The 22,257-nt window shown below is 29.2% G+C and overlaps 3 protein-coding genes across 10 annotated transcripts; 1 reads left to right on the forward strand and 2 right to left on the reverse strand.

Moving 5' to 3' along the window:
• Window positions 1-3,932: 3,932 nt before the first annotated feature.
• Window positions 3,933-16,792, reverse strand: LOC124499192 (steroid hormone receptor ERR2). 6 transcript variants are annotated; one of them, XM_075728494.1, is made up of 8 exons: window positions 10,489-11,065; window positions 9,149-9,249; window positions 7,121-7,635; window positions 6,774-7,053; window positions 6,497-6,718; window positions 6,151-6,433; window positions 5,822-6,072; window positions 3,933-5,738 (listed from the first exon to the last, which is right to left on the reverse strand). In XM_075728494.1, exons 3-8 carry the CDS (start codon window positions 7,550-7,552, stop codon window positions 5,488-5,490), a joined length of 1,719 nt encoding a protein of 572 aa, XP_075584609.1. In that variant the 5' UTR covers window positions 7,553-7,635; window positions 9,149-9,249; window positions 10,489-11,065; the 3' UTR covers window positions 3,933-5,487. The 6 variants fall into 6 exon arrangements, with proteins under 6 accessions (XP_075584609.1, XP_075584608.1, XP_046919027.2 ...); XM_075728493.1 differs by having other exon boundaries at window positions 9,944-11,065; XM_047063071.2 differs by lacking the exons at window positions 9,149-9,249; window positions 10,489-11,065 and adding an exon at window positions 16,692-16,792.
• Window positions 16,793-16,937: 145 nt separating this feature from the next.
• Adsl (adenylosuccinate lyase) lies at window positions 16,938-18,968 on the forward strand. Of its 3 annotated transcripts, XM_047063075.2 has the most exons (4): window positions 16,938-17,072; window positions 17,177-17,314; window positions 17,424-17,903; window positions 17,955-18,968. In XM_047063075.2, exons 3-4 carry the CDS (start codon window positions 17,436-17,438, stop codon window positions 18,927-18,929), a joined length of 1,443 nt encoding a protein of 480 aa, XP_046919031.1. In that variant the 5' UTR covers window positions 16,938-17,072; window positions 17,177-17,314; window positions 17,424-17,435; the 3' UTR covers window positions 18,930-18,968. The 3 variants fall into 3 exon arrangements, with proteins under 3 accessions (XP_046919031.1, XP_046919032.1, XP_046919030.1); XM_047063076.2 differs by lacking the exon at window positions 16,938-17,072 and having other exon boundaries at window positions 17,085-17,314; XM_047063074.2 differs by lacking the exons at window positions 16,938-17,072; window positions 17,177-17,314 and having other exon boundaries at window positions 17,317-17,903.
• mbt (serine/threonine-protein kinase PAK mbt) lies at window positions 18,942-22,248 on the reverse strand. Its single transcript, XM_047063067.2, has 6 exons — window positions 21,665-22,248; window positions 20,132-21,605; window positions 19,789-20,067; window positions 19,609-19,735; window positions 19,457-19,553; window positions 18,942-19,397 (listed from the first exon to the last, which is right to left on the reverse strand). The coding sequence occupies exons 1-6, from the start codon at window positions 21,750-21,752 to the stop codon at window positions 19,087-19,089; spliced, it is 2,376 nt and encodes a 791-aa protein (XP_046919023.1). The 5' UTR covers window positions 21,753-22,248; the 3' UTR covers window positions 18,942-19,086.
• Between the last annotated feature and the right edge of the window lie 9 nt (window positions 22,249-22,257).

The raw sequence follows: 22,257 nt of genomic DNA on the forward strand, positions 1-22,257 counted from the left end.
TTCTTCTTATTCTTCTTCTTTTGTTTCCATTTCTCTTTCAAAGAATAATGAAAAAGAGGCACCCCGTTTTGAATCATCATCATCATAATCATTATTTTTATTCTAGACAAATTTTTCCCGCTTAAACTTACGAAAAACGATTCTTTGTTCATTCAAAATATCATCTTGATGTAATGGTAATCGACACATACATACAGACACACGACCAAGTGTTTGGCAAACATAAATGTTTCAAGCCAAAAGTTCATTTTAATTTTTCCATCCTTTCATCTTCATCCTCATCATCATGTATTTGGTTCATTCAAATTAACAGAATTTTTTTTTTAAATATACATCATCACAATTGTAATGATAATCAAATTGTAGTCATTTAATATTAATATAATACTATAAAGTTCTAATAAAAATCTTGTATTGTCGTGTGTATGTAATGTGGTAATGTTCTCGATTCTTTATATAATTAGAGAGCCATTATCATACATATACAAATAAATTCACACACACACACACACACACACACACACACAATTTATGAATGAATGAATGAATGGATGGATAGATGGTAAAAATACAACAATTGTTGAATGGAATGAAATGTAGAAAAGCAAAAGAAAATTAATAGTACACACACACATATGTGTGTGTATGATTGTTGTAACAAGATTGTATAAGTTTAGCTTTTTCTTAAAAAATAAATAAATAAATACAACGATTAAGAATATCAATGAACTTTTCAAAATAGTAGAATATAAATAAATATGATTGCTGTTGTTGATCATTTTAATGATTATCATCATCATCCTCATTTAGTTGAGAATTCAGAAGAAACGAATTTAATAATCAAAAAAAAAAAAAACGTTTATTAAACGTATTGGCAAATCGAAAGTGATAGCGGTGTGCGTATGTGTGTGTGTGTGTGACATGAATGTATCGAAATCAAAAATATAGTGGATTGGGCCAGTTTTTTTTATTATTTGCAAAAAAAAGGAAAAGAAAATGTATAAGTAAGTTAATGATGATTGCATCGCATATAATACATAAACATTCCATTGCATTCAACATAGTTTTGAAAGAATGAATGAATGAATGAGACGAGATGAGATGAGATGAGAAAAAAAAACCGAAAAAATATAGAATCTAAATCGAACGATGATCTTGACAAACTTGTTCGACAACAACAACAGCCAAATCTTCAAAATATTTAAAAAAAATACACCGGTAATACAAGTTTATTGAGAAAAAAAAATCAAAGAAAGTTTTAGTTATAGACTGACTGATAGATTCGGTACACACACATACAAATACACATTGGTTCAAGATTTATTGTCTGGATATTGACTTTTTCCTATTCCTTCTTTATTCGTTGAAAATCCTCATTTCGCCAATGTCTTTTGATGAAAAATCTCAAGGTCTTATTCTCGCATCATTATCATCATCATCATCATCATCATCATCATCCACAATTGATGATTTTGTGGCCACACAGCTAACACATAGTATGCATTTTGACTTATCGATTTAAAATAATTTCTTTTTTTTCATCATCTCTTCAACATTTATATTTGCGATACACACACACAGTCATCATTGAAGAATTTTCATGTTTATTTAATCTTAATAAAGAAAAAGAAAGAGAAAAAAAAATTTTTTTTATTGGTGAATTGCTTGTTTGTAACATATTATTTTTGTTTGTGTGTGTGTGCATATAGAAGTTCAACAAGAATCGATCATAGAATAATCTTATCCGGAAAAAAACAAAACATTAAAAAATTATCAAAAATTGAATAAATCCATAAACGTCACATACACAAAACACACGTACCTAATTCCAATCCGATGGTTTTTCAACTTTTCAAGAAATCAAAAAAAAAAAACTATCAATCTGGCTGTCGTCTTCGTGCAGTTTGTCTATAACACACACACACAGACAAACACTAATCATCGACAGGTCTTCAAGTTTAATTATCCTCCTTACACACACACAAACACCGGCTGAACAATCATAAAAAAAACTCATTCGAATAGAATTTAACTCAAACGAACCAATGAAAAAAAGATACATAATTCATATAATAACAAAAACTATTTTTTTTGTGTGCAACAAGAGAGAAAATCAAATGTAAAGGAAAGAAAAAAAAAGATAGAAAGAAAACTTTACTAACATATTTGATTTGAACAAAGGTATGGAAAAAATTATTAATCCTAAATTCTTTTTTTTTCTTCTGAAAAAAAAGTTGATCATCATGATTCTTTCGATGAGTTGACAGTCATTTTAGATTCTTCTTTCTATTCGATGATGATGATGATGATGAAGAAAATGATTCATACACAGACACAGAGTGAAAGGAAGAAAGCTAGATAGAGAAAGAGAGAGAGAGAGAGATTAATTTTTTTTTTTTTTTTGGATTGTTGTTCGTCTGGTTTTATTTTTTCAATTTTTTTTTCTTTTTGAATCGATGAGGTTAATATAATGTTGATGTTGTTGTCGGTATCAAATCCTGATGTGATTATAATGAATATATTATGTTTTTATTTTTGGTTTTTTTTCAAAATTTATGCCGAGAAAAAAAACATTGATAATTTTTCTTGTTTTTTATCGATTCCACAACGACGACGATCGATTGGATGTTATTGACCAGAGAGAAAAAAAAAGAAGAAAAACACTCCAATGATCATCATCAGTGGTAAACAAACGTAGTAGACATTGATTGTTGCCGATCCTTAAAATTTTTTTTCCTTTGAATTAATTAAATTAAAAATATTATTATTATTGACCGTCATTTTGATTTTTTTTTCTTATTTCTAACCTGTCTGTCTGTTTGTTGAATTTTGTAGATAAATTTTCTAGAATTTATTATTTCTCCATTTATTCTATATCGATCTATTCCCGTAAGCGGCTACCTTCGCGTAATTCTTGCACTGAATAATAAGGATAATTATTACTATATATACATTATTACATTGAATAATAGTATAATGATGACTACATTGTTAATTGATGGTTATCATCATTATGACCAGGTAAATTGAAAAATGATAGCAATAGAATTAGTTCTCTTGTCGAATGAAAAATAATTTTTTATTCAGAAAAGATAGAATAAAAAATGATTTTTTTCTTCTCAAAATTTTAAATAAAAATCATGTAAAACATTTACACGTGCTTCCATCTAGCGATCGTCCAAAACCCTAGTTTTTTTTTAAAAAAACAACGTTTTTTTCTTGTTGCAATCAATCCAATTCGTTGATTTATTTATCGATTTTTGATACAATAAAAAAAATGATCAATAAATATTCCATTCTTTAATGTTATTTTTTCTTTATTCTCATGTCTATATGTTAATCGTTTGTTATTAAAAAACGAAATAAACATATAATTGATATCAAATTGGCGCCACGTTTTCGTGTTACAATTTTATAAATAATAAATATATATAAATATTATCACCAATTGCCAGACAAACAAAACCCAATGCAATCAACCTAACTAATATATATTGTGTAACAAATACGCTACAATTGTTTATTTTAGCTAAACACACACGCCGTACGAATGTGCAAGAGAGAGAGAAAGAGAAGACTTTTCCCTTATTTTATATGAGACATGATTCCAATGAATTACCTACATGTTTTTTTTTATTGGCTGTTACAAATAGAACAACAAATTTGATAAAAAAAATATTACCTGTTTGTATTACAAACAAACAATGACTAGATAAACATTGCAATATCATTGTTGGATTCCTAAATTCATTTCTCTATCCAATTATTTGATTTACATATATAATATATATATAGGGATTATGATCATGAACTTTATCTAATCAAAAAAAAAAAAAAAACGATGACAATCATCGCAATGCAAATTTTCTTTTTTATCCATAAAATTAATAATAAATAAAGAAATTATCAAGAAATTATTGTCGTGATTATTTCTAAAATTATCAAAGAATTCTTATTATTATTATTATTAATTACCATCATCATTAAACGAATCAAATCAATGATTTTTTTTTTGTTGTTTGTTTGTTTTGTGAGAACGAACGAAAAATGAAATGAAAAATAAATTAACAAAAAAAAAAATTTTTTTTTATACGAACAAAAAACGAAAATTTTTCACTGTGTGTGTGTGTATGAGTCTCATACTATGAGAGTGTTGTGAACACATCCAATTTTTTTTTAATCAATTAACAATTAATAATTATAAAATTTTTTAACAATAAATTTTCTCTTCTTTTTTTTGTTGTTGTTGATGATGATGATGATGATGATGATGATTAAATTTTTGTAATTTAAAACAACAAAGAAAAAAATTCTGATAAAAATTTTGAAAAAAAAGAAAAATCTATGTTACACAATTACAATAATAATAATGAATGAATGAATAACAAATAAAAACATGCAACTGTTGATCAATCAATCAATTCTGATTTTTTTTGTTGCTTTGACTGCTGCTGCTGCTGGTTACATCGTAAATTAATAATTAATAATAATTCATATGGCCAAAAAAATATATAATATCTCTGTGTGTTTATGTGTGTGTGCGGTTGGGTAGTGCGTAAAAAAATAAAACACTTTTTCTGCATATATATCATTTCAATTGATAATAATAATTTCACAAGGTAAATGTGTGTGTGTGTATATGTGTTTATGGTGAATGAGAATTATAATCATTTTATATCGATTATTTAAAGCGCCTTATTATTCATTTGGATTGTAAGTTGACCGGTATGTAATAGTTGATAATAATCATCATCGTTCAAAGGTTAAATTTTAAATCGAATCGAATGTAGCTCTAAATAAATCTTCATTAATTCATCTGCCAATGAATTATTATTAGTATTTTTGTTTCGAAAGAAAATTCTAAGATTGTCTTGTGTGTGTGTGTGTGTGTGTGTGAGTGTATGCGAAAAATGAATTGAACTAAATCTCGATCGAATAATAATAATATGTTGAACACATTCAATTTTTTCTGTTTTTTGAAAATGAATTTTTCAATTTCACTGATGATTCTTTGTGTGACTACCAAAAAAAAGAATTGATGAAAAGACAAAAAAAAAATTTAAATATATGAAAATAGCAAACAACAATAATCAATAAAAGTGGGTGGGAGGTGTGTATTGTTTAGTATATTTTAAAATGAAAATGAGCAGCTAAAAATCTTTGTCATAATTTCTATTGAAAAAAATACTCTTAACTCTTCTATCGGTATTCATTTGAAAGTTTTGTGCACACACATCATTTTAAACGACAAAAAAAATAACAACAAAAACATGTGAATGTAAAATTAACAAATAAAATAATTTCTGCCGTGTAAAAAGCGAGCTGATGATGATGATGATGATTATATATAACGTGAATCAAATTATCAATCAAATACTATGTTGAACAATCATCAACAAAACCGATCGACATCTTGTTGAATTGTTGTTTTCTATGGTTGATTGTTGATTGATTGATTCAAATTTAATCGGTAAATTTTGAATTCGTTCAGAATGCAACATTTGATTCAAGCATTTCGACAAACAATTTTTGCATCGGTACACTTCCTTCTTGCAATATATTTGACCATAATCGCCGTGTAACTGTATCCAATTGTCTAAGCAATGGAAAACATAGAAATATTTGACTAAGATGATTTATAGCTGATTGTGGTCGCAGTATGGAAACACATTCCTGTAATGTTTGTAGCAATGTATCACGTAGTTTTGAAACACTTTCTTGATTTTCCAATTGTATATCTGTATATATGTGTAATGAATTTGGAAATAGAAATTATCATTAAATCAGTGAGTATTTCAAGTTAAAAACCACAAACATTTACCCGCATTGGTCAATATGATTGCCTTCATAAGTAAATATTCTTCCTTGGCAATTTTCAACTGATTCAAACGTCGAATCAATTGAATCAGATGAGCAAACAATTCTTCGGCATTACATTGAGCAGCCTGTTGATCATCAATAATAAAATCTGTTGCAAACACTAATTTATTAAATATTGGATTCGTTGTCGACGATGCATTGCTTGGACTAAGACATGCAGGTGTGTTTGGCGGTGAACTATATTGTTGAGATCTATCAATTATGTTTATGAAAAAAAATATTATGATGATAAAAAAATAAACAGACATATATCGGCATATAAAAACGAACCGGAACGCAAGTGATAATGATAATATTTCAGCCCAAGTTGATTGTAATAAACGCATTTGATCATTAAGAATTAAATCAGTAAAACCGGGTATCTGTTTAGCCCATGCTATTGTAGCCACTAATTCTTTATCAACCAATTCACTTAAAATACATAGATTTTTATATTGTGATGATGAAACGGATGAAATGCTGTTATTCGAACTAGGACTATATAGATGTATATTGGCATTACTCATTATCGGTTCAGGCTCACATTTAATCAATGCGGCAATAATTCGATTATCTACAGAAAAAATGTAATTAAAATCATCATCAATCATTAAGTGAGGAAAAATCAATAAAATACCATCAATATTGGATTTTTTTAGACTGTAATTCTGTCCCTGATATGGTGCTTCCGAAGTACGGCGATATTTTTGCCTACCACCACGAACACGATCCAATCGTACACCTTCTTTAAGCATACCCATGCGAAGACACTTTTGAAAACGACATGCCTGACATGCTTTACGTCTTCTCTTATTGATTTCACAATTATTGGTCGCTGGACATGTATATTCAATGTTGCCTTTTTTCAGAAAAAAATTGTGAAAAATCAATTAATCTGTTAAACAAATAAATACCTTGAATAGTCCGTTTAAAAAATGCTTTACAAGCTTCACATGATGCAACACCATAATGAAAACCGGATGCCGTATCACCACAAACCAAACATAGACGTTTTGGGGATGAATCACGTACCTTATTTAAATCATTTGTATCCAGACAAACATTTGTGTTTATATCACCTGAAACGGTGCTTGAGCAAAACATTTCTTGATGATGAGTGTCATTATTATTATTATAATTCAATGGTGATGATGATGGTGAATGTTCAAGGCTTGCTGGTGCGCTAAAGAGATCCTATTTATTCATTAATTGAAGAATCAAATTTATAGAATTTTTCTCATTTAAAACTACTTATACTTACGACATTGATCGATGTTTGTGTTGTGCTATTACTGTTACTGTTATTGATTTGATGCTTGGAAATAGGAAATTCGATCCGTTTTATATTGGCCGATGATGATCGATGATTATTATTGGCAGTTGTCGTTATAGTTGTCACACCTCTATGTAATGTTGATATTGTTTGCTGCTGCTGTTGATGATGTTGATGTGAGGTATTCTGGTTGTTGGAAGTCGATTTAATAATGGCAGCCGTATAATTATGTCCATTTCTAACATCCAATGATTCTTCATTATTCAATGATGTTGTTGTACTGTTACTGTTGCTGTTATTTCTTGAACTTGTACTGGTGGAAATATATCGTATACATTCATCTTCTTCTTTAATAATTTCCTGTTTAATAATCTGTTTTGTAATTAAAGGACTGATGATCGTTGCATTCGTTGTTGACATTTTCGGTTTATTTTTCAATTTGCAATTTGAGACTTTTAATAAAATGTTAGTTGACAAAATTTATTCTTTTTACGGCAATTAATCTGCAAAAAAAAGTGAAGCAGAAAAGCATGATTAAGGAAAGAAAATTGAAATCGAAATTGTAAATTTCTAAAAAAAACATATCACAATAGATCATAGATGGCGTCGTTTAATAAATTTAAAAATTAAATACCATTAAATTGTGAAACATTTTAAACTTTTTTAATCAATCAATCAATCGATAAGGATAATTGAAAATCATTTTAGCTCTGTTGTTCAAAATTGTGGTTTAGATATTTTAGATTGTTATGTAAAAGTCTTTTGTTTTGTTTTTTTTTTAAATAACACTTGGAAAAAAAGACAAAATTCATCATACAAGCTAATACTTTCACTACACTTTATTATTCCTGATGAACAAACAAACAAACAGTACAAGTGCTACAAATCAACCAACCAACAATTATTATTACAAACAGACAATTTTGATTGCAATCGTAAGACGTTTTTTTTTCTAAACATCACACCACAGGCAGGCAGGCAGACAGACACACACGCACGCACATACTAAGATTGTGATTATGATAAAATGCATCATCGTGTTAAGAAAAAATAAAAAGCAAAAATATGCTCAAATTCAAGGCCACTGGTGTCCACAAATGCACATACACACCATCACCGTAAAAAAAAATTCGTATGTATCCAAACTCGAATCAATTATCATAGAATGGACTCATCAATGACGTTAATGGAATTATTAATTGATTATAATGGGAAAAAAAGTGAAATGGAAAATCAAACATAACATATAAATAATTCCAACGATTGATGATTATGATGATCCTGTTTTTTTTTGAATTTAAGGAATGTTGATCATCACATGTTATCATTACATGATGATGATAATTTAATTGCTGCATTTAGTTTTTACATCATCATCATCATCATTATTATTATGAAAGTGAAAAAGGTACATCATTTCATAGTTATAGCAAATTATTCTATAGAATTTAAATGTGTTTTATAATCAAACTATGAAAAATCAAAAAAATCAGGATTTTCCATAATCATCAAATTGATGATGATTGTTGATAATATTAATAGTTATAGTTATGAAAAAAAATCACCATTAATCGATAATGATGAATGTCGAAAGATGGCGCCCATTATAGCTTTTTGATTTGAAATTGACAAAAAAAAATTCATCATTTCTTTTAATAAATACAAAAAATGAAATGAAATGAATGGTTAGATGATTTTGTGCAAAAAAAAATGAAATTGAATCCTTAAACAAACAAAAATTTCACTAATGTAACAAACGGAAAAACTACAAACATACACACACATTGCCCGTATTATTATTAATGAAATGACAAAGCATGATTTTTTTTTTGATTGAAATAAAATTATTGTTTGTCATTATTACTTTAGTAGCCAAAAAAAAAAAAAAAGAAAAGGATTGGATCATCATCATCATCATAGTCATTATCAATCACCGGAATGATGATGAAAAAATAAATTGAATGAAATGAATAAAAAACTTAAGAAAGAAAGTAAGCAAAAAAAGATATAACTTACAGATTCACAATTATATGTTTTTTTTTTGTTGTTGTTGTTGTTGTGATGATGGTATCTGTTGTTGATTGAGTTTCAAATGATTCACAAAAATCACAACTTGACTAGTTAGAATGATAATAAATGATGAACAGATTAAATTAAATTCTTATAACGGAAACGGATATACCACACACACACACACACACATGCACACATCTAGCCCAGTGATAAGAATTGGAAGCACTAACAACAAAAAAAAAGTAATTACAAGAAATATAGTAACGATAACGATATCATAGAATGGTAATCATAAATGAAAAAAAAAATGTTTAAACAACGAAAATTAAACAATGGTGGTATATGGGTGTGTGTGTAGGCGTGAATTTGAAAATAACAATAATAATAATAATTTTCGTATATGGTTGGCACACGTTTTTAATTTTTTTTTATTATATTTATTCGTCTTCTTCGTTTAGCTTGCTATTTTGTTTGATTATAGATGACATCTCACTTTTTTTTTAACCGGATAGATTTATGTATGCTGTGTGAATGTTTGTGTGTGTGTGTGTGAATATGTGGTGAATGAATGTTGATTCGAGAGACAAAAGACCACTTTTTTAGATGATGAAAATTTCTTCTTTTTTTTGTTGAGAAAAAATGTGAAAAAAAATATTCAAATCTAGTATCATAACAAAAAAAAAAACAATGATCGATAATGGCAAAAGTGATGACTCTCTCTCTCTTTCTCTGTTGAATGTTTATTTATTGCAAAATAAAGATTTCAAATTTTCTGAGGTAAAAAAAAGATAAGGTTACCCGTGTTGTGTATATGTTTTTGTTGTTTAGATGTAATTGGTTAAAATGTAGAAAATGACAAAAAAAATGAAAGAAACAAACAGAATCCTTTTTCAATGACTAGAAATTGGCTAACTTTTTGTTAATTAGTGTGTTTTGAATAGACAAATTTTTTTTCAAAAAAAAACAAAACAAAACATAATATGCACGATAACAGATTGTATAATAAATATTGGATCGTTTTTTAAAAAAATAATTAACAACAACAACAACAATGATAATAATCAAATAACAGATATAATTTTTTTTGTATTGAAAAAAAATGATAACAAATACTATAAGTGTGTCTTATATATGTAAATAGTATAGTATAAGTGTTTTTTGTGTTTTCATAGAATCAAATCCGGAAGAAATGAATTGAAATTGTATATTTTTTCGATTCAATCGATTCTTGATGATAAGATGATGATGATCATTTGGTGAATGAATTTGGTCCACACTCTTTCAAATTAATCAATTTTTAAAACAATTTCAAAATTGATTTTTATAATAAACAAATAAAATACAAATTGCAAAAAGGTATATGATGTGTCATAACCAAGTTTTCATATCATTTCATTTCTTTTCTCATATCGAATTCGGATGAATGAATTATTATGATGATAATTATTATAATGATGATTATTTATAACGGAAATATTCAAGTTTCTTCCACAAAGCCAATTTCAAACTTTCTTTTTTTTCTTTCCTCATACACTTTCACCTCGTACACACATACACACACACACAATCACCATCAAACACCAAACCAGATCTTCACGAAATTAAATCACGATAGATACACCATCACCATCAGATTCACATTCTCTCTCACTCTATACACACACACATACACACAAAAAACCAACAAATTCAATTCAATTAAAAATGAAATTCATTCATTTCCTAAAATCTGCAAAAAGAATTCAGTTCCCAGTCGCTATATTTTGTCACCGGGTAGGAAAAAAACAACAACACAAACCAACGATAATGATGATGATCAAAACCGAAGAAAAAAAAATCACCACCAACCAACCAACCACCACCACAATACACACACACACACCTACAGCCAAAATTTTAACCAGATTGCAATGCAGATGTATAACAAAATAACGAAACGAGTAGGAGGAACATTTGTTTGGAAACCAGAAAAAAAAATTACATGTGCACTTACGTTGTGTATGTAGTGTATCATCTACCATCAAAAAGCTCATATCTATTGTTTTTTTTTCTCTCTTTATTTCTGGTCGTACATGGATCCAACACAAAACAAAACGAATTGAAATGATAATGGGCGAAGAAAATAGAAAATTATGTTTGGAAACACCATGCGTCCATCACACCACCACTAACCATTATTTGGGCGCATTGCATCTCTCTCAAACATGCATACACACACACACACAGTTGATTCACTTTCTATATCTTCTTTATGGATATTCAATTCTCATGCTTTTTTCCACTGGTGGTGATGGTGGTGGTGGTGGTGGTGGTAGCCATCACAAATGAATGAATGGCGCCCGAATGTGAAAGAAGCAGCGATACATTAAATTCAATAATGAAAATTGTCTCCCATACTGATATACACGGTTATAATATTGTTTTTGGGTTGGCATTGACAACACGCAGGCATCATCATCATCCAACATCCAAAACTCAGATGATATATAATATATAATAACTAAAAAAAATACCGCTACTATGATAATCATAAATTGATCAAATGTTATATGAATGGATATTATATTATTATTTGGATTGTTATTATTATTATTGCTTCTGCTACTGCTACAACCATTAATGGTTCCATAGATTGAATGAATGATGTATGTTTAGATTTATATGATTATCATTATTGGATAATCATTCAATGGATCATATTTTTTTACAAGTAAATGTACAAATTTAGTATCGGAATTGATCCAATGATCCTAAACAAACCATAGATATATATAGATAGATAGATAAATAGTTTATGCAATGAATTACCATTTGATGATGAGAAAAAGATTAACCATTAAAAAAGGAATAAATCGAAAAATTCATGGTCATAATACTTACAATCAATCATTTTTTTTTTGTTTTGTTGAAAATGATTGGAAACATTTCAATATCATCATTTTGTTTCGCAATAAATATGTGGAATGGAATTTATATAAACAGAATTTCTAGATTTTCATCACCAACAGACAAAAACCAGAATACGCCGCCCAAATCAACAATTATTATTATGATTAAAATAGGGAAAAAAACGCCGAATATGTAGCTAATGTGATTACACCACCACCACAATCACCACCACCACAACCAACAGCAGCTCATTCATAATAATAATGGCTTAAAATTAAGGAAAAGCTAATAATAATAATAATAAGTGAAAGAAGAATGAAATTCATCGTCAAATGATGATGATTTTGATTGTTTTTGTTTTGTTTTCTTGCCGACAGACATAGGAAAGAAATTCTATTTTTAAATCCTTCAACCATGCATGCACAATATGATGATAAAAAATCCATGAGAATTTAAGCTAAATTATAATTTTGTATAAGAAAACCAAATTAAGAATGAAACAGAAGACATTAAAAACAATAGATATTGATATATGGTTATAATGGAACAATTCAATTCTTAACCGAATTGTCCTTGAACTTGGTAGGAAAAAAAATCCTATTCAATTATTGTAAATTTCGGGCTATTTAGCATCTTGGTTCCAAAAAAATTAAACAAAACACGAAAAAAAGACTGAATTGAATTGATTATTTAGCTTAATAAAATAAAGGAAAGTAAAGGGCTGATTCGATACAACTTTTCTCTCAAGATCTTTTGTTTGAGAAAAATTCAAAGATTTTTGTCTACCAATCCTTAGTCAGTTGGCTTCGGTAAATAGACATTTTTCATTGGTGTAAAGTCTATCATTTTTACTTATAACAACAGAAAATAAAACGAAAGACCGTTTTCATTGTTGACAAAAAGGAACGGAAAACTTTGTCGAACCGCATCATCATCATCGATTCAAGACATTCGAAACAAAAAGGTCACCTTTTCTTTAACAACAACAAAAAAAACTTGAAGGTGAAGGTGACATTAGAACATTCAACCCTATCGTCTCATATTCATATTCAAATTGATGTTGTTGGGTGATGTGTGGGAATGTTGAACAGATTGTGATGTGATGTTTTGGAACAACATCATCGTGTCCTTGGTTGAAGGTTATTGATACAGGGGATTTTTATAAAGGGTTATTATGTGCTTGTATGCCACAGGTGGGAAAATGAAATCGCGAGCATTCAATCGTTTTTTCTTTTGTATTGTTTTTTTCTCGGGCATATCATTATGATTATCATGATAATCATCATCATCAAAGATTGATTGCCGATTTTTCAAATGATAAAAATTCGATTTCGATGGAGTTCCAACATCATCACCATGACAATTAGATGGATCTATAGTCACGTGATCCAAAAGCAATTGTAATGTATTTATGATTGAAATGTTGACACGACCTTCAATGGCCATGAGATGATGATGGTTCAAAATGACTTGAGACATATGAGTTTCCCACACACTTGCTGCTGTCTGGTTAGTGTTTTCAGGATTCATAAGATGTTTGAGATTTTGTTTGAGTGTTGGTATACTACTAACCAAACATATTTTTTTTAGAAAGTATAAAGTAAAAGTATTATTATTCGCTTGGGAAAGGATGCGGCGGTCTTTTGTCCTTTCACCTTCAACTCTGTGACTTATACATATTAACTTACCCTTTGAGCTTTCGTGTGCATAAATTTCATCTTGATGATAAAGGTTACAAAGGGACAAAAGTTTAAAGATTCGAAGACGAATGAAGGTTATTATGCCATTATGATTAAAATCAATTTAGCCTTTGGGTACTCCAAATGTCACCCTTGGAAAAAATGTCAATATCGTTGCTGTTGTGAATTGTTTGAAATTGTAATGGTAATGACCACCAAGACAGGTTTCAATCGATACGAATCCAAAATGAAAATGATTTGTATATGTATGGTACAATCATTTTCAATTAATCGAACTCATCGATGCATGCATCAATGCCTTTCAATCGGGTTTTTGTGTATACAAAAAAAAAGAAGAAAATTTGATCGTTTCAATTTTGTCAAAATTTCATCGGTCTCACCCAGATTTTAGTTTTTTTTTTTTTGAATAAATAAATCTTGAACATCCATTAGAGTGGCATTGATTCTGATGATGAACAATTGTTGACAACAATTGTAAATTGTATCGATTAGTCGATTTTATATCGGTGTCCTTGTAAACAAGAAACGACAATTTTTTTTTTTTTTTTGAAAAAGAAAAATTAAATGAGCAATAGCCAACAACAAAAGAAATATTTAAAGATAACCAACATTCTAAAACTTATGTTATCTTATGTACGAATATCGACATAATTAATACTGTCATTTGATAAATCATTGCATTTCCTGATTCGTTTATTGCTTTTTTTGTTTATTAATTGTGAACTTTTTTTAATTGTTTTTATTTTATCATCATCATTATTTTATAATCGTTTGTAACGAAATCGAAAAAAAACCTTATGATGAGATCGTTCTGTTCAATTCAAACAATCAGAAAAAAATTACCGAAATTTAAACGATTCTTATGTAAACATAATAAATTGTCATGAATGAATAGACAAAAAAAACAAATGTAATTTCATTTATTTCAACATAAATTGATCTAATAAAGTAAAACAAACAAAATTATCAAATCAAATGAAATGTATTACTTTAATCGTGGCAATCAATTTCTATACATATCAATTGTACAATGATACATTAAAATATCAAACATGGAGTAAAAATCATTAGTTATTACTTGAAGATTTGTTCATTGGTTCATAATTTCATGTTGAAATTCAACATGCCTGCTGATAGACATCATCATCGATGGGAAATGCATCAATCTATGTACATGTGGTTATATGGTGTTTGTTTGTTTCTATTGCTGATTTGATCAAATTATCATCAAAATGAATTGAGTAAATCAAAGCTTCCAATAATTATCATTAAAAATGATGTCATTTTTTTTGTATCCAAAATAAATTAGTATCAACAAAGAAACAGACCATTTGAAATCAAGAAAAAACGGAATAGATTCTGATAAATCAATCATCATCATGAATAAGAATGAAGAATAATATTCTGGTAGTATTGGTACTAGCAATGGTGGTGATTGTTATATATAGAAATGAAATATTAAAGAAAAAAGATAATCATCATCATAGTAAAATCAACATCAACAAACAACAACAGAAAAGAAAAAAGTCAAAGATTCATAGTTAGTATACATACGATATACCATGTTCATTCATTCATTCATTCATTCATTGTTCATTCTTTCATTCTTCATAGATCATATTGGAATAGAATCGTATTGAAAAATTGAAAGACCTTGACCAAAAAAAAAGAACATTTGGCAAACTCAAGCAATTACAATGGAATTGAATTGAATTGAATGTTCGTGTACAAAACACCGAAAAAAAAGAATTCTACGTTTAACAAACGAAGAATAAATAATGATGGGTGCGTGAAGGGAAAGAAAATAGCGAAAAAGAAGTAACAACAACAACAACAACAAAAAAATTCAAGGCGAAAAAATGTATAGAATTTGAATGTTTGTTTGACGGTATTTATATATATTATATATATAGAAAGAGAGCAATTGTTCCTAATCAATTGGTAATATTACTATATTCTGTAGCATCATACTGATCTATATATATATTTTGATCGATTCATTCAAGTCATTTGATTATTATTATTCGATAAACAAACAAAAAAAGAGAAAGAAAACGCCGGTAACTTACCAGAATTTGATGAATTTGAATCGCATGAGCATTTGAAAATGACAATCATATCATCATTATCATCAAATCACAAAGAAAATCGAATGCAATGGAATGAAACTATCTATTTTTTTCAATATTTTCCACCTTGAATTTATTGTACTGTGTAAAATGATTTGGAGCAGAATAATTTTTCTGTATTCACTTTCACTGAACAACGAAGGAAAAAATTCAAAAAAAATTAAAAGATCAGATTAAGACGGTTTTTCTTTCGCCTCTCATTTTATATACCACGAATTGGATCTTTTTCCAAAAAAAAAATTTCATTAATTCAAATAAAAATCGAAAAAATTGTTTTTTTTACAATCTAGGCCCATATATTTGGTGTCGGTGGTACCTCCTTCATATTTTTGTGTGTGTTGACTCAACCAATTCGGACATTGTTAAATAAGCCACACACGCACAAAAGGTCCAAAGTTCCAAATGGATCCACCTACTTTTTTTTGAAAAAGATCTTAAACCTTATGTTGGTGACAACCTATCCTCAATTTACATCTTATTTTAGAAAAAGTCCTTTCTTATCTTTTACAGGATTTATTTTGTTTCGTCAATCTTTGAAGACTTTGATAAATGAAGATTCATGAAATAGTCGGCAAAACGATATTGGAATTTCCGTTCCTGATTTAATCGATTGAACACTAATTAGGTTTCTTTTATTTATTATTTCAAACAAACAACATAAAATCGAATCGATCATCATTATTCGATCAATCGAATCGAATTGCTGTATGAATTATTAGTTTTTCACACAATTCGTTATACATTTCATGACAAATCAATTTAAGTTTAAATTTTATTTTTTAAAAAATTTAAATTTAAAAAAAAACAGAAAAAAAACTATTAACATACCGGATTCGATACAGTTATTCTTTCTTCTTGTCTGATTTTCATGTTTATTGAAACAAAAGAAACATTTTTTTGTGTGAAAAAAAATTATAACATTAATAATCGAATATCGCTATCGATAATGACATTAAATTATCAAAAATTGATTGGAAATTTTTCAGTGTACCATCTTATATGAATGGCCAACATTTCTGTAAACTTTTTTCAGTATCATTCTATTGGTTGCCATATGATTTTTTTCGGTTGAGTTTTGTATTGTGGCGCGAACATCTAGCATCAATGTTGTAGTTGTATCGCTCCACCCAACGTAAAGATTTTATCTTTTATATTGATATTGATTTTTTTTTGATGATAATTTTCAATTTGATAAGACAATAAACGGAGGTAAGCTTTTATAATGATGGCAACATTTGATGATCATGATCATATATATGACCTGATTGGTTTTCTATTTCCATTTGATTTTGTATATGAATTTTTTTTTTTAGTCTTTGATCTTTCTGTTTTGGACCCATTTTATTGCCATTCAAGAAAAGATAAATATCTTATAATTATCTTTTTATTCAATTTCGTTTTCATCATTTCGTTGCTTTTACTTTTTTTGCATTTCCACCCATTAAAAAAAGGTATTTATTCATTCATTCATCGATATACCAGGCAACAATTTTATTTTCTTCTTTTTAATTCTATTTTCCATCTATTTTAAAACTATTCGAAAAAATGGCATCAACGAAGACGACGAAAAAAATGACTGAATTCCACTTGAATCGTTATCAATCACCATTGTCGATGCGTTATGCATCGGATGAAATGAATTATAATTTTAGTGATTTGAAAAAATTCTCTACTTGGCGTCGTTTATGGATTATTTTAGCCAAAGCTGAAAAAGAATTGGGTATCGACATTACTGATGAACAAATACAGGAAATGGAAAATAATCACGATAACATCGATTTTGAATTGGCCGTTGAAGAGGAAAAGAAAACACGTCATGATGTAATGGCACATGTTATTGAATTCTGTCATAAATGTCCATCAGCGACTAAAATTATCCATTTGGGTGCTACCAGTTGTTTTGTTGGTGACAATACAGATTTAATCTGTATCCGTGATGGTTTTGATATTCTTCTACCAAAAGTTGCACGCTGTATTAGTCGTATATCTAAATTTGCCGAACAATATCATTATCTTCCAACGCTTGGTTTTACTCATTTTGTAAGTTTCTGTTTGTTTGAAATGATTGTTGTTAATTAATTATCTAAAAAGCAACCAGCACAAATGGTCACCGTTGGTAAACGAGCATGTCTTTGGCTTCAAGATTTATTGATTTCATTACGTAATATGGAACGAGCAAAAGATAATCTGGCTTTTCGTGGTTGCAAAGGAACGACCGGTACACAGGCTTCGTTCATGCAATTATTCAATGGTGATGAGGAAAAAGTGAAAAAACTTGATCAACGTGTAACAGAAATGGCCGGATTTCGTCGATCATATCCAGTTACTGGACAAACATATAGCCGTCTGGTTGATGCTGAAGTTTTAATGTCACTTTCGTTATTAGGTTCAGCTATACATAAAATCTGCACCGATATACGATTATTGGCAAATCGAAAAGAAATTGAAGAACCATTTGAAAATACGCAGATTGGATCATCGGCTATGCCTTATAAACGTAATCCAATGCGTAGCGAACGTTGTTGTTCATTGGCTCGACATTTGATTACGTTGTCAGCCGATGCATTCAATACCGCTTCAGTACAATGGCTTGAACGTACATTAGATGATAGTGCCAATCGTCGTATTTCGATAGCCGAAGCTTTTCTCACTGCCGATATTATTCTGAATACAATGCAAAATATTTTTGAAGGTACCGTTGTTTATCCGGCTGTCATTAATAAACACATCAAAGAAGAGTTACCATTTATGGCAACTGAAAATATAATCGTAGCAATGGTGAAAAAAGGAGGCAATCGTCAAGAATGTCATGAAAAAATTCGTGTCCTATCACATCAAGCTGCTGAACAGGTGAAACGATTAGGATTGCCTAATGACCTTATTGAGCGAATTCGAAAAGATTCGTATTTCAATTCAATTCATAATGAATTGGATGGTTTGTTAGATCCAAAAACATTTATTGGTCGTGCACCGAATCAGGTGCTTGAATTTCTTCGCGATGAAGTCACACCCGTTCTTAATCAATATAAATCCTATCTTAATTCAAAAGCCGTAGTAAATGTCTGAGAAGACAATCGATTAAAATTCAAAATTCATATTTTTTAATAATCGAAAATAAGTTATTTGGCATAAGAGAAAATAAATACATATCTCGTTTTCTTTCGTAAAAAAAATTTACAATCACAAAAAACTGAAAAGTTGTCTTTGTTTAGAAAAATGTAAATTAAGAAAGCCTCATTAATGGAACCAATAATTTTGGCTGACCAGCCAATCGTAAAAATGGATGCTGTAATAATTCAGTTGCTGTAGCTCGTTTGTTTGGATCACGTATCAACATTTTCTCCAGAAAACTAAGGAGATTGGCTGAAACTTTTTGTAGATTTTTCAATTTAGGTGGTGGCATATCTCGTATTCGTCTCATTGCCTGTAATGGTGGTTCATTGAAAAAAGGTGGTTCACCATCGATCATTTCAATGACCATTATTCCTAATGACCATATATCAACTTCTGGTCCATATGGCAGACGTGATATTACTGTAGAAATTTAAATTAAATTAGAATAAATTGACAGAATTATGAAAAAAAATAAAAACCTTCAGGCGCCATCCAATATGGTGTTCCGACCAATGATTTTCGTTTGGGTAATTCATTCGATACTTGAGCACAGAATCCAAAATCAGATAATTTTACCTATTCAAATAAATTCAATTAACTTCCATTATTATTATTCTATAATAAAACGTACCCTCCCATCACTGGCTAACAATATTGAATCACTTTTAATGTCACGATGTATGACACCTTGTGAATGTAGATATGATAAGGCCTTAAGACATTGTTTACATACAGTAGCAATCTGTTCTTCGTCCATTCTGTAAAACCAATATTATTATCATTAGATTAAAATAATTTTATACACACAAACCTAGCATGTGTAACAATATCGGTCAATGCTCCACCTTGGAGAAATTCCATAACAACCCATAATTCATCATCAACTAAAAATGAATTATACATTTCAACAATATTTGGATGATGATGATCACGCATAATGACCACTTCATTAAATAGTAATTCACGTCGTTGTTGTTTACGTAGATCCATTTTTTTCACCGCAACTTGACGCTGTTGCGATTTATCATAGGCAATACATACAATACCGGTTGAACCTTCACCAATTTTTACAAAATGTTCTAAATATTCTCTGCAGAAAAAACGAAATTAATTAAAATATAATAATAATACACTATCACTGCAGAAAAACGAACCTTGGATCACCTGGATTAACCACCATCTGTAATGCTGCACGAAATTGTTCATGTGTAACACGTTGCTGTTGTTGTACAGTTGCCGAAGTAACCGTTGATGAATTCGTTGTCGTTGTTGTTGGATTTTGATTCATCGCTGCATTAGAAACATTATCATGTTGTACATTATTTACAACCATCGATTTAGCTGCATTCGAAACAATTTGATGATTTGGATTCTTATGTTGTTGTTGTATACCCGTAGTAGTCGTTTCCTGACCTCCGCCACCATTATTATGATTCATTGATGATGCTGGCGATATCTGTGTATGATGTTGAGATGTTCCATTCGTTTTCAAATGATTAATAGAATTCATTGGTTTCGTATGTATCGTCATATTTGATAGATTTTGATTCAAATTCATTTGATTTATGTAATTATTTGAATGATGAGTATTTGAATGAATATTAGTTGCATTTGTTATTCGATTATTTGAATTTGTTGTCGATATTAAATCGGGATTATTTTCCTGTTGCTGAAACATTGTCGATGATGATTTTAACACCGATGAATTATTATTAAATTGTTGCATAGCTGAATTTGGCATGATAATCGTTTGTTGTAATTGATTTGACGATGGTTGCTGTTGTTGTTGATGATGGTGAATATTTAGCTGCTGATTATGGAAATTATTCGGTAACTCATTAGTAATTTTCGCATTATTATTATGTGAAATAAATTGTGCCTGTTGAATTTGTGGTAATACACCATAACGAATTTTGTTTGAATTGTAAACATTTCTTGCCGTCATTGATTGTTGCTGCTGTTGCTGTGTATTCATATGATGATGATTGATATTATTGTTATTATTATTATGGAAATTGCCATTTGATGGTTGTGGTTGAATTTGATATTGAATAACCGGTGTAGGGTTACGTGCGGGATATATTCTATTTGCCATTATAAAATTATTCGCCGTACTTAGTAATGGATTCATTATGGTTGATGGTGGATATGTTGTTGTTGTCGTTGGCATCGATTCCATATTCATTGAATTCAACAACGATTGTTGTTGTTGACTTGGATGATTATTATGATTATGATTAAGATTAAATGGACGTATAGGTTGATTATTTGGCAGTTGATCATTGTTTATCACATTTTCATTATGTTCCATTAAATTTTGTTGAAATTGATTAAATTTCTGTTTCAATGGTTGTGGTGATTCAATTCTACGCAATGAATTTGATCGGGATACTAAGCTTCGACTTGAAATCTGAGGATTGTTAATATCTTTATTATTGGCAGCAATAAATGCTGTGGCAACATTAACGGATGAATTTTGTCCACGTACAATTGTATGACTTTTGATATCCATAATTTCTGTTGGTGTTATATTGGATGGATCGATTATTGGTTTTGGACGATTCGAATTTCCACCGCCGGCACCTTGTATAAGTGAAAGCCATTGTGGTGGTAAACCGACAAATTTTCCTTGAATGAAAAAAGCAACAGGTTGTAATTTAAATTGTTTCAAAAATAAAACATTTTACCTTCTTTACGATCAAATCCGGTATGAACACGATGTTCAAAATTTGTTGGTGCCGAAATGAGTGGCTTCTTTTTCTTTTTACCAAACATTTTTTTCTTTTACAACTAAAATCAATCAATCAATCGATTGATTGACGAATCACAACAAAAAAAAATAAATAAATGATGAATCAAAATAAATAAAATAGATAATGACAGTCTTTGATGATTTGATCTAAAGATTCGTAATCAATACAGATTTTTTTGGTTTCGTTTCGTTTCTTCAACAATGTCTGTCGTATTTTTTTATTATTATTATGCTGAATGGATTATTATCTTTGTGTATGTAAAAATGAAGTTTTGAAATAATTCAACAACGACGAAGACGATGATGATGACGACGACCGTGGCCAAGGTGTGTCAACACATAGTTTTCATATAAAAAGCATCATATATGGCTCATTTAATCAAATTGAATTGAATAATGAATGTAAACACATATATACAGTCAACGAAGAAAAAAGAGCCAAAAGCTGTTTTGCTTCTATTGGTGTGGTTGTTGTTATAACATAAGCTTGATGATGATGATGAATATCATGGTTAATAATGAATGAAT

The sequence above is a fragment of the Dermatophagoides farinae genome, chromosome 2 (assembly GCF_024713945.1).
Source record: "Dermatophagoides farinae isolate YC_2012a chromosome 2, ASM2471394v1, whole genome shotgun sequence".
NCBI lineage: Eukaryota > Metazoa > Arthropoda > Arachnida > Sarcoptiformes > Pyroglyphidae > Dermatophagoides > Dermatophagoides farinae.

Excerpts from the sequence above, each read along its gene's own strand:
- LOC124499192 (XM_047063071.2), bottom strand. The coding sequence starts at position 7,552 with ATGTCAACAACGAATGCAACGATCATCAGTCCTTTAATTACAAAACAG. Across the intron at positions 7,054-7,120 it reads CACAAACATCGATCAATGTC|GATCTCTTTAGCGCACCAGC; the intron begins GTAAGTATAAGT and ends ATGAATAAATAG. Across the intron at positions 6,719-6,773 it reads TTTTAAACGGACTATTCAAG|GCAACATTGAATATACATGT; the intron begins GTATTTATTTGT and ends TTCTGAAAAAAG.
- Adsl (XM_047063074.2), top strand. The coding sequence starts at position 17,409 with ATGGCATCAACGAAGACGACGAAAAAAATGACTGAATTCCACTTGAAT. Across the intron at positions 17,904-17,954 it reads CGCTTGGTTTTACTCATTTT|CAACCAGCACAAATGGTCAC; the intron begins GTAAGTTTCTGT and ends TTATCTAAAAAG.
- mbt (XM_047063067.2), bottom strand. The coding sequence starts at position 21,752 with ATGTTTGGTAAAAAGAAAAAGAAGCCACTCATTTCGGCACCAACAAAT. Across the intron at positions 21,606-21,664 it reads CGGATTTGATCGTAAAGAAG|GAAAATTTGTCGGTTTACCA; the intron begins GTAAAATGTTTT and ends TTTTCATTCAAG. Across the intron at positions 19,398-19,456 it reads ATATTGGATGGCGCCTGAAG|TAATATCACGTCTGCCATAT; the intron begins GTTTTTATTTTT and ends AAATTTCTACAG.